This window comes from Dipteris shenzhenensis, chromosome 14 (assembly GCF_047967505.1).
Source record: "Dipteris shenzhenensis isolate YYH24624 ecotype China chromosome 14, Dip_SZ_1.0, whole genome shotgun sequence".
Taxonomy (NCBI): Eukaryota; Viridiplantae; Streptophyta; class Polypodiopsida; order Gleicheniales; family Dipteridaceae; genus Dipteris; species Dipteris shenzhenensis.
Window position 1 is genome coordinate 45,229,616 of NC_141609.1, and position 12,166 is coordinate 45,241,781.

The window sequence follows — 12,166 nt, forward strand, 5'->3', positions numbered from 1 at the left end:
CCAAAAATATAAACATGCTTCTTTTGCTTTTTTTTTAAGAAGGGAATTTTCTCAAATTAACCTTTTATAGAGTTCTAAATTTTCCTTCAATTCTTGCAGTAAAAATGCCACTAACAAGGGTGCAACAACTTGCATAAAAAGCATGGGCCCACATTCCAAGATATCAAAGAGCTCAAGTAATAGGAGATTTTCAAGGAATTATATCCCACATTGTGATGGAGTACCATTGAGTGCTCAAGATTAAATAAGCTTTTGAGATTTGGATCATTTTAACTCTCCTTTAACTCAAAATGGGTACGAGTTATAGTTCCAAGTGGTAGAGACAAAGCTCTAGTAAGCTCACATGTGTGACAAATATGCAACATGGGCTAACAATCCTGGAGCTAAGTTCAAAAACAGCTAGAGAACTTAGATACATCTATTTTGAAAAGCAACTATCATGTGGATTTGGTGAAGAAGAGTATATGCACCTCAAGTTAAGGGATGCAAAAATCATAAAATAGCTTGTAACTGAGAAAAATTAGACAATGCACCTCAAATTGAGGGATGCAAAAATCATAAAATAGCTCGTAAGTGATAAAAATTAGACAATGATTGTCATAGTAGCATACATTAAAACCAAAATTTATCCTCTTGAGATGTGATAGGGTTGTCAGTGCATGTTTTGCCAAGGGCACATTATAGATGAGTGCCACATCCAATGGCCATAGTGTGTCCACCCTTTGCATGTGTTTTGAGTTCGGGTGTTAATAAAGTCAAATCCAAGATATAGACTCTATAATATGCCATTGCCTAAATTGTGGATAGAGTAGTTGTGCTTGGCTATTAAAATGATCTGGGAGGAGAGAGTATTGGCTACTCCACACTTTGTGGAGAGCCAAGTTACGAACTACCACCCAATAACAAGGCAAATAAAGAAAACTTCCTTGATGAAGGTGCTCAAATTGGGCTGAGCTTCTAAAGTCAAAAAGGATACAGATATGTAATAAATAAATATTAAGTATATATACATACACACACACACACACACACACACACACACACACACACACACACACATATACATACATACATATTATCTATATGCAATAAATTCCCTAAACCACACAACAAATGGCTACATCAATAGTGCTTTGGTCCATTAGTTGTGCACAACATGTGGAAGGAGAGACACACACACAAGCACAGCTCACCTTCCAAATACACATACACAAGTGCATAAAACAATCCTCTGCATGATGTTAAAACAAATGCAAGACATCTCTACCTATAAAATACACTCTAAGAAAAGAACAAACTTGCAATCAAGACCCAAGAGGATCACTTTGAACCTATACTTTGTGCTCAAAATTGTTGGTCCACAACTTCCCAAAATGCATGGAGTTGGATTAGGGGACCACCTCCATGGGTCATGAAGACTTGCATTCATTGGCACTTAAGATTTGGTGGTTCATAGTAGTAAAATGCAAGGATTTAAAGTAAGGGACCACCCCCTCTCAGGGGGTGCACTACTAAGAAACCATAGATAAGACGTGTAAGGGGTATATTAAAAACCCCTTATTTGTAAATTTTGCATGGTTAAAGGCACATCATTCTTTAATATACAAACTTACAACTTTTTTTTTCACTTCAAAATTCAATTTAAAAACCCCATATGTAAATGCATTATTGTAAAATTATCTTTTTTTTTTTTAAGGAATACATTTGAACACACATATTATACTTGCATATTATTGAGTGAACACCCTCGAGTGCCCCCTAAAGTCTAATGAGCACTCGCTCACCCTCCCCTATAATGTGTGCGATAGGAAGCGTGGTTCACCTCTATGCCCAACTCAACAAGGTGGTTAGTAGGAACTACAAACCATAATCTTAATGAATGAAGAGCTTTCCTTGATTCTATTGCCTTTGTATAAAAATGTGACACGCAAGAAATGTTATATCTTACAAGAAACATTAGCATTGGTAATATTCATCCTGAAATCGATGCTTGCATATATACTAGAAACCAATCATGTTGTAATTAAAGATTGAGTGCGAAAAGGTGGCCATGTAGTTGACAACAATGTGGTTTAGAGGAAAAGGTAAATTCTTAGAAGATGGATATTGGGTTTGTTGAGTATAAAAACTCTACATAGGTTGCCATTTGTTATTGTACATGGCAACAAAAAGTGCAAAAATCATTTCGAATGACGTAGTTCCTTTATTCGATTTTATAAGAGACAGAGAGTAAAATAAAATCTCATGAGAGGCATAAATTAATTGCTTATATTTATATCACCATCATATTATGTTGCCAATGACTCTAGATTCTTTTGGGATATCTTTGCAATTTTTATTATTAATCTCGAGAAACGAGGAGACCCACTAAGTATGCGATGCCAATGATTGAAGGAGACTTCCTAATTAAAAAGAAACTCCTTTTGGCTAGGCTCATCTAGATTTTGATTACATGTTTATATATTGGATCCATTGTTCACCAAGTGACATCAAAAGAAATGCTATTGTTTGCGTAAGTGGCATTATTAGTTTTAAATGCCATGATGAGAGTGTTGAAAGCACGTGGGGTTATTAGTTCAAGGGTGTGGAGCACCAAGGCAAAGGAAGTGGGGTGTGGGACTATGTTCATAAAAAGCACAAATCACAAAACTTGGGGTTCGAAGGTTTTTCTCAAGAATCTACAGATTTTGGTAGCCAAAATATAACTAAATCACCAAAAAATGTTGCAAGTTTTTTCGAATGAGAAAATATTGTTTTATAAGTGAAAATGAAAATTTCGCAAGTTCATTGTATATAGTTTAGAGTTTTGACGAAGGTTACAAAGGTATTCTCTGCAAGACTAAATCAATGGGTTGGGGATTTGATCTGAGCTAAGAAGCTTCGAGTGAAGCAACTCCATAGATAATATTTTCTCATTTTATAAGTGAAAATGAAAATTTCGCAAGTTCATTGTATATAGTGTAGAAAGGCTACAAAGTTATTCACTTGGAAGACTAAACGGGTGGGTTGGGGATTGACCTGAGTTACGAAGTTTCGAGTGAAGCAACTCCATAGATAACGTCCTAGGGCGACCAACTTTGCCACGTATGTTCGAGCACCGTCTTTTTGTCTATATAAAGTTAAAGCTTAGCTGAAATTTGCACTCCGATCGTCAAGCACCGCCCTCTCACCAGTTGATTCTACACGTTCGATCGTTCGTCGTCTTTACAATTTCCCGACATGGGTCGCCGTAAGCACACAATCTCCTTTCCCTGTCTCTGATTTTCTTACTTTCCTTTCTTTTTTTCGGCATGTCGCGGCTTCCTGCAGTCGCAGTAGTTCGATTTTTCGTCCGCTTGCATATCTTTTCCCCATGTAGCTCGCACCCCGTTCTGCATCTGAGATTTCTGGGAGGACGTGTGTCCCGATCTTCTGATCTGGTTGCTTCTTGTTTGGCCCATGATCATTTTATGTCCCATGAGTTCGCAATTTTCTCCTGTGACAAACGATTTTCCGCTAACCTCTACGTACTGAGCATGGAGCGAGAGGATTACTATTTGGATTGTCTAGTCTGGGCTGCGTAAGGTGTAGCTGTTTGTACTTTCGGGGCTCGCTGTTGCGATTCATAACCTTGTCAACGTAGAGTCGTGAAGTTGTGATTGATGGTTTTGGCTGTCGCAGGACCGGCGAGATGCTATCGTCAGATAAAAAACAAGCCATACCCCAAATCAAGATACTGCAGGGGTGTGCCGGACCCCAAAATACGTATATACGATGTGGGGATGAAGAAGAAGGGTGTTGACGAGTTTCCTTTTTGTGCTCACCTGGTGAGTTGGGAGAAAGAAAACGTGTCTAGCGAGGCGTTGGAGGCGGCACGAATCGCCTGCAACAAGTATATGACGAAATACGCGGGGAAGGATGCATTTCACTTACGAGTCAGGGTGCACCCTTTTCATGTCTTGCGGATCAACAAGATGCTTTCTTGCGCTGGAGCGGATAGGTTGGTGTCGATTGATGGTGCAGACTACTATTTAGCTATGATGATCCGCTGCTATACGTAGGTTTTACAACGTACATCCGTGCTGTTTTGCATCAACAGACTTCAGACAGGAATGAGGGGCGCATTTGGAAAGCCTCAAGGGACCTGTGCACGAGTGGCCATCGGACAAGTCCTTCTATCAGTGCGTTGCAGAGACGTTCACGCAGCTCAGACACAAGAGGCCCTCCGGAGGGCTAAGTTTAAGTTTCCGGGTCGTCAAAAGATCATCGTTAGCAGAAAATGGTGGGTAATGCCATATTCGACTTGGCGCAAGCTTTGCAGCTTCTATTATGCATGGTAATTGATACAGACTGCTAATGATGCACTGTTGGGCGAAATGGCAGGGGCTTCACGAGATTCTCCCGACAGGACTATCTGAAGTGGAAGGCAGAGAACAGGATTGCTCCAGATGGGGTGAATGCAAAGGTCTTTCCTCTTGAATATCTGATAGGTGTTCCGTGCGGATCTCAACGATTCATAGGTTTAAATTCACTAGAGGGGCAACGAAGGTAAAGATCATCCGCTCTTGCTCTAATTTGTCTGACTTGTGCTTGTTTTCCTGTGCAGCTTCTGGGATGCCATGGACCTCTGTCGGGAAGAGCTGCTGGGAAAGCTTTCGTGTCAGCTGCACTTTCCGCATGATTCTAGAGTTTAGCTTTTTGGTTGTTTTACTGGGTTGAGCTTGCAAGCTGTATCCAGAAGGACCACTAAATTCTATCATCGTACAAAGAAAAAAATGAAGAAACCATTTTATGCAAATACATACCCCAAATGATGTGGAATACATACTTTAAACATCTTATAAGTGTCGAGTACCTCTCTATAAGTGTCTTAAGAGTGCTTTTTAAGAGCCCTTTGGTTCATCGGTGATATCCTATCACCTCTATCACGACGGATCCATGTTTGTATACAAGAGTATGTCTCTCTTGAAGGAAAGCTCTTGGTAGAAGTGACGCCTAAAGAATTTGGATTTATATAGCTACATTGCCTTTAGAAATACTTTGGAGTATGTTCTCATTAGCTCTTAATGACTTACTTCATTGGCTCTTAATGACTTACTTCAAACGACTCTTTGTCACTCTCAGATACATACTTCAAACAACTATTTTAAATGTCAAATACCTCTCTTTAAGTGTCTTGGGAGTGCTTTTTGAGTGCTCTTTGGTTCAATCTTTGGTTCAAGAGTGACACCCTCCAATGTGTATCATGAGGGATCCATGTTTGTATTCAACTTTACAAGAGTATGTATCTCTAGGAACGAATGTTCTTGGTTGAAGTGATGCATAAAGAATTTAGATCTATATAGCTACATTGCGTTCAAAAATATCTTCTAGTCTCCTCTCATTGGCTTAAAAATTTCTCATTGCTTCCTTTGGAAAATAATTTTTTATAATATAAATAAGTAACGCTCAAAGAAATAGAGGAGGTCGAGGAGGAGTTCAAAAATAAAATTTTTAAAATCAAACAATTACAAGATAAAATGTCTGCATCTAAATCATTAGAAGATAAAGACTGAAACAAGTGTAATGTAAACATCATTTTATTTAACAAAAGATGGAGGAGAGGGATTTGAGTTAGTGATCTTGTGAGAGCATAATAGTATTTTTCCACTTCGTCGCGTTAAATCTTAGATTAACACACTATTCAAAATTTTTGGACTTTCTCTCTTGGTTTGGACTTTTTTTGGGAGCATATTCTCTCCACTCAACTTCACTTAGTGAGCTCAAAAATTGGGTTTTTTAGAGCACTAAATGGATCACTTATATACAAATATGGCCTTATTAAGCTTAAAAGTCAAGTGGTTACCTCTAATTTAAAAAAATATGACTTAATGAAGCTATAATTCCCAAACTTGTGCATGGTGTTCCCATCTAATAACTATAATAATAATAATAGTAGTCTCTTAACTCCACTTCAAATTTAACACTATACTGATAAAGTGAAAATATGACACCATATGAAAAGAGTTTGTTGAATTAATAAGTGGTGTATAGATACACCATTTTTTTGGAAAAAAAGAGTGTTGAATTCAATATAGAAGTGGTGTATAGATACACTCTTTTTGTGAAAAACAAAGCATACAATACATTATCTTATTGGTGGTGTATAGATACACCATTTGTATGGAAAAAAGCATACAAAACATTATCTTATGCATCTGAATCTCGTTTAGAGTCATCAAATTCATGTAATGTATTTGCACTTGATGGGTCAAGTCTTGCCAAACGATGTTTAATATGGACACGACTTGGATCAGGAATTGTGATACATTTTTCAACATTGTATCCATGCTTCTTTTTAAAACTTCATGTCCTCGATTTCCAGTAATGAATAATGCTACTGGCTTCCACGTCTGTTAATCCCTCATTATTCGAAACCCATTCACCTTCCTTTTGCAAGCATTTCTCATAGAGCTGTTTTATTGTATATCTTCTCGGGAGATTTTCAATGGCTTTGGTTCATACCATAAAGATGTGAATGTTATAGGAGTTCCCTTGTCATCCCTTGCTATCTTAGCAACCTTTGCAACCCAAATTGGGCCACCTTGGTCATCCAACTCTAAACCTGGATCAAATGCCCAAACTACAACAAATAGACCCTCTTCAATCTCATTAGATGGTATAAACTCTGGTAAGGGTTTGTCTCCCTTCCTGCCACAATATTTTTGAGGTAAAAGGCATTCCTCTGCTTCCTCCATATCTACTAACATATTTATATCCAAAGGAAAACTTGGTGACCTAGCTTGTTCCGGCCAAAAGGATTCACAGTATTTAATGCTCATTAAGTTTTCTTGTCTTTCTAAAGATTGGATAAGTGCGTCACTTGATTTAATTGTCTCCAAATTCTTAGTTGATTGCTTTGGATATCAAATTCTTAGTTGATTGCTTTGGATATTTCTGCATCATACTTTGAAGATGTTTAATGTCTCAAACTTGGTGCAAAGCTTATTGGATCCACCTCCAACTCCTACGATTATCCCCTCCGAAACACAGCACCCTGAGATTTTCATGGGGGACCTTAAATCCTCCACCGACAGTACCCCATCCTTTTCCATGTCCAAAACACCAAACATCTCCCTTAGTGCCTTGTTATTTGACCCATTTCATTAGTACCTTGGCAGAAGCTTTGCCGTTGATCGCCTCTGTCATCAGGCACTATAACTCTTCTAGATTTATAGTAGCATTGCCATCCATCGTGATCATAAATTCAAATCCTCCTTGCTAATGGGTCGACCTTGAGGAAAAAGGATTTTACCTCGATGTCGATGTCTATGTCCAAAACTCCAAAGGCTTGTTCAAGGCGATAAGTGTCCTTAGAGCTGAAGAGCATTGAAACTTAAAACTTGAGATGAATGCAACGCTATATCTTGTTGATCATTAATCCATGTCTTAATGTGTGGTGGACAATTCTCAACCTCAATGTACCAAAGATTTAATCGCCTTCAAGCACAAAATTCCAATCAAGAAGCGCGCATTTAGGGTAGAGATCTGTGATGGCAAGGCAGAATTTTGAAAAAATGGCATGGAGATCAAACATGATTAATCTTGATCTCCAACACTGTTATGGATCTTTGAGAATTAGCAGAATCCATATCCATCAAAAAATCAGCAAAAACGTCTTCATCTTCCTTGCAATCACTTGTTTGAGTTGGAGCAACTGCAAATAGAATTCGTCCTGACAAAAAAATAGAAGCCGCCATCTTCAACCACCATGAACAGGAGTCACCATCCTTAGCCACGAATTGAAGTCGCCATGCTTCCTTTGTGTTTTGCATACTTGTGTGGGATTTTTGCAGGTGGGGTGGTAGAATTAAATATGTCGATGCCTTCTTGGCCTTCCTCCTTGGCAAGTTCCTCGAGGTATGCTACATGTATTGTTTCAAATTTGCTCACCAAGGACTCGAGTGAGTCTTGGAGAGCTTGTAGCACCCAGTTAAAAGAGGATTATTATGCCGAGGAGGTTGTACGTGGTGGATTGGTAGGCCGCAAGATGCCCTAAATATTTGATTGCAGAGGCTCGACCATAGCGACAACCAAATTCCTTAATGAGAATGGCATATCAAACTTCAGCCTCCCATGTCTCAATGTTTTTCGGGGTAAAAAAGGACCATCAACATAAGCTTGAGCAATCAGGAAGGGCCTTCTGCTTCCGCTACCCTCCTGGATGCTCCCGCTGTCCCCCTCCACCATATCTTCCTCCCCGCCGCAGCCTTCCCGCCGCCTCCTCCCTCTCCACCACCTTCTTGTCTGCCTCTTCCTCCGCCTTTGCTGCCCCTCTTTCCCTGCCTCTTCCTCCACCATTACTGCCCCTCCGTTCCTGCCTCCTCCCCCATCGCCTTCATTGCCCCTCCTTGACCTTTGCTCCCCCCTCTGCCTTCGTTGCTCCTCCCGCCCCCCGATGCTCATTCCACCTCTGCCTCCTCTTGTTGCACCTCCCACTACCCCTCGCCTCTTCCCATTACTCTCCCGCTCCCTTCTGTTGTTCCTCTCACCTCCCCCCTATGCCTCCTCCCCCTGCCTTCTCCACTCTCCTCCCTGCCTTCTCCGCCCCCTCCTCGCTGCCATCCCCCGTCACCTCCTCGGTTCTTCTTCGTCTCCCTCCCTGCCTTCTCCCTCCTTCCTTCAACCTGTCTTCTTTTGCCTCCTTTCGCCTTATCTTTGCCTCCTCCGTCACCATCTCTCCGCCTCATCTCGCCCCCCCTCTTCGCCTCCTTCCCTACATTTTTTCCCTCTTCTTTCGTTGCAGTGGGAACTTTCGTGCTTGTTTGGAGAAAGAAAGTCTTGGTGGTGACCCTTGGTCTGGCCAGAGGGGCTCTATGGCAGTAGGCTCGAATCCCATAGCCGTTAAGGTCCTCCTTTCTCTAGCCGATAAGCAACAAGTATAGCAAGCAATTTAGTCCCTCCAGGACAAGGTGATTGTGGGCAGAATTGTGGGCCTCACACCCCACAAGGCAACACGTGCGAGTGGATCCAGGCGAGCTTGGCACTAGAGGGTGACCACATTCAAGAGGTCACCATCTAGGGAAGAGGCATCTTCCTCATCCAGCTGAGCTCCCCTGATACTTCCTTGACACTTGTGGAGCAGAGCCCCATCCTCCTTGGCTCGCATTTGGTGTACCTCTTTCCTTGGTACCATGGCTTTACAGTGGTGGACATGGACATGACACACCATGTTCCCCATTTTTCGGTTACGCTCCGCTTCCTAGAGCTCCCAAAAGAGTATAGAGCCATCCTCCCCTCCATTGGTCAGGCATTTGGCACCGTGCTCGAGTCTCCGCCCCGCTAGATTCGGCCGCTTCAATGGTAGCAGATAACAGGGTCCCCAGGATCAGACTAGTGGTTGAGAGCCCAGAGTCCCTCCCAAAGTTGATCCTCCTAGAGACCCTCGAAGCCACAGAGTGGAGATTTATGGGTTACCAGGCCAGTGTCTTCGTTGCAAACAAATGGGTCACCTAGCTAGAGATTGCCCCCACGACCGAGGCCGAGCTCCTCCCCCCACCCCCGCAGATTAGACAGAGTCAGTAGGCTAGGGCCTAGCACCCCCCCAGGCAGAGCAGATAGAGTCAATAGGCTAGAGCCCAACATCCCTGCAAAGTAGATAGAGTCAGCAGGCTAGAGCCCAGCACCCCCCAAGGCAGGAGCAGATAGAGTCTCAAACCCCCTAGGTGACCCCCTCAGAAGGGGACTAGACCCAGGTTAAAAAGAAAAAGAAACCAAGCAAATAGGCCCACAAGCGTCGTAGGCTGAGGGCTAGATGCAGAGAGACAAAGATAGAGATAGAGAGAGAGAGGGCTTTTTGAGAGGCACCTATGGAGGAGGAGGAGTAGGAGTCCTTACATGGAGATCCACCTCCCCCAATAAAAGGGGCCACTACCCAGCTAGCGGATCCTCCCGTGATGGAGGTTTAGCATCCACACTCACCCTTGCATCAGCAGCAAGCCCTAGGATCTCCTGACGCTGTGATGGCAGAAGCTACGGACGTTAGCGCAACAGTGGAGCAAATCCAGAGCCTCGACGAGCCTAATCAGTAGGGGGGCCTATGGTCGCCCCTACTCCCCCCCGCCCCCCTCCCCTCCATATTCTCCACCCTCCCCCTCCCTCCTAGATTCCCCTCTCCCCCCCTCCTCCCCCCCGCGTGTCCTGCTATGGTTACCCTCACCACCCGCCCCCCCCCTCTGCCTCCCTCCCCCCCCCTCCCCCTCTGCCCCCTTCTCCACCTCCTCAATAGGTTCTTCAGCATCCCACCCCTCCCCTGCCTCGACACCCTTGTTAGCAGGCAAGGGTAAGATGACGTCCCCTTCCACTTCCTCACTATAGCATCCTGTCCAGTCAGGGAGGGAGCCAAAGGGAAGGGGCTCGTCCTCCCGGTCAACTCCTAAGCTCCAGCCTAGGTGTCCCTTACTGCGGGACTTCTGGAGATTGGGACCCTGGAATTATCTGGAGATTTCGGACTCTTACCCTCTACCCTTGGATGTAACGCTTGTGGTCTTGTAGCCCTAAAAAGGGGGTTTGATCAATGTAGTGGGCTCCCAGACACACCCAGTTTGGAGATTCCAGTTCGCATCCACAAGGTTAGAGAAGTGGTCCCTAGTGGTGTTTGATGCTATTATGGGAGATCATATTTCACGCATGATGGATGAGTGGATGGGACCACAGGGACTAGACCTTTGGCACGCCCATGGTGCAGAGGTGAATTTTCAGCTATGCTTCATGTGAGAGAAGCCAATGTGTGGTTTGGCAGTAGGAGTTATCAGATTGTTGCTGGAGGCAAAGGCTGATCAGGCATATTTAAGGCCACTCCAAAAGTGTGCGGACTTGTTCTCGGTGGAAATCTCCTTGATGATGAAGTGGGCACACAGAAGATTGGCATTGTGCTGGTGTCCACCTTAGTACGTCGACGTACAGACACGAACTACTTGCCCTCCAAACCCTCAGCAAAGTCACATAAGGCAATCCTTTTGGAATAGGCACCCACTCACAGGAGAGGCTTGTTTTCTACATCCTCATCCTCATGAGCTAGACCATAGTGAGTTGAAACATGCACGAGCTCCATGACCGTGCTCGTAGACAATTGCAGTACCTGATCCTTCAATAGGAGTTGCAGATGGCAGTGGTAGGGTGGACAATGGACATCCTTTTGATTCAAGAGAGGTCTATGATCAGGGCAAGCTTATCCTAGGACGGTGGGCAATTTGGATGGGAGTTAGGATGGGAGAGTCTAGGATTGGGATCCTAAACGTGTTTGCCCCAGCATGCAGACAGCACTGCCCGACCATTTGGAGGAGGCTATCAAAGTGGCTCTCGGATGTAGATTCCTGGATTGTTGGAGGGGACTTCAACAACCTAGAGTTGAGGGAGGACGAACAGAGAGGCACCTCTGTCTCTAAGATGTCAACAAAGCAGAGCAGAGCACCTGGCAATTTATTTTCATGATTAGTGGTTGCAAAGACCTGTGGTGGCAAGCACCAGATTTCACTAGGATACCCGATAGCCTCCTCTTCTCTTCCAAACAGAGGAGACCTGATGGACTGCTTGAGAGGCTAGACCACTTCTACGTTGGGGATTGGTCACTGCACAGAGGCGGAGATTTTGGCAAGTATCATGATGTCATACCACTCTCCAATAGTACTTCACTTAGAGCAACCCCATGGAGGACTTCCCCAAAGAGGGGTTCGCATTCCAGAGGACCTCTTGTAGGACAAGGAGATTCAGCAGGTCATGGCAGGGATTTGGCAGCAATCAGAGATGGCACCGTGCGAGGGCTGGGCTTTGTGGGTAGCCGATGCGATCTAGAGGAGCAGTGAGGAGTTGCAGGTTCATGCTCTTTGGCGAAGGACTCCTCTTGAGGAGCACGAGTGGGCACTGACAAGAGAACTTGCCTCCATAGAGCGGCTCAAGGTGCAAGATCGAGGATCTCATTGGCTTAGTAATAGATTTGAGAGCACTCACCTTGAGCTCCAGGACACAGAGATTCAGCGAGTTGAGTTCTCCTACCACTCTTCTCCAGCCTCGTGGCAACAAGGGGACATGATGACAAAGCAATTTTTTTAGACCATTGGGCCCCGATCGACACGCACGCAATTGTAGTGTCTCCGAGGTCCATAGGGCATCATGCACATTGACCCACAAGAGATTTTAGACTTGACCA

General features: G+C 43.8%; 1 protein-coding gene across 1 annotated transcript; it reads left to right on the forward strand.

Moving 5' to 3' along the window:
* Positions 1 to 3,152: 3,152 nt before the first annotated feature.
* LOC147894701 (large ribosomal subunit protein uL16-like) lies at positions 3,153 to 4,818 on the forward strand. The gene is made up of 5 exons (XM_087384542.1): positions 3,153 to 3,229; positions 3,661 to 3,979; positions 4,079 to 4,261; positions 4,363 to 4,444; positions 4,586 to 4,818. The coding sequence occupies exons 1-5, from the start codon at positions 3,220 to 3,222 to the stop codon at positions 4,658 to 4,660; spliced, it is 669 nt and encodes a 222-aa protein (XP_087240668.1). The 5' UTR covers positions 3,153 to 3,219; the 3' UTR covers positions 4,661 to 4,818.
* Positions 4,819 to 12,166: the final 7,348 nt, after the last annotated feature.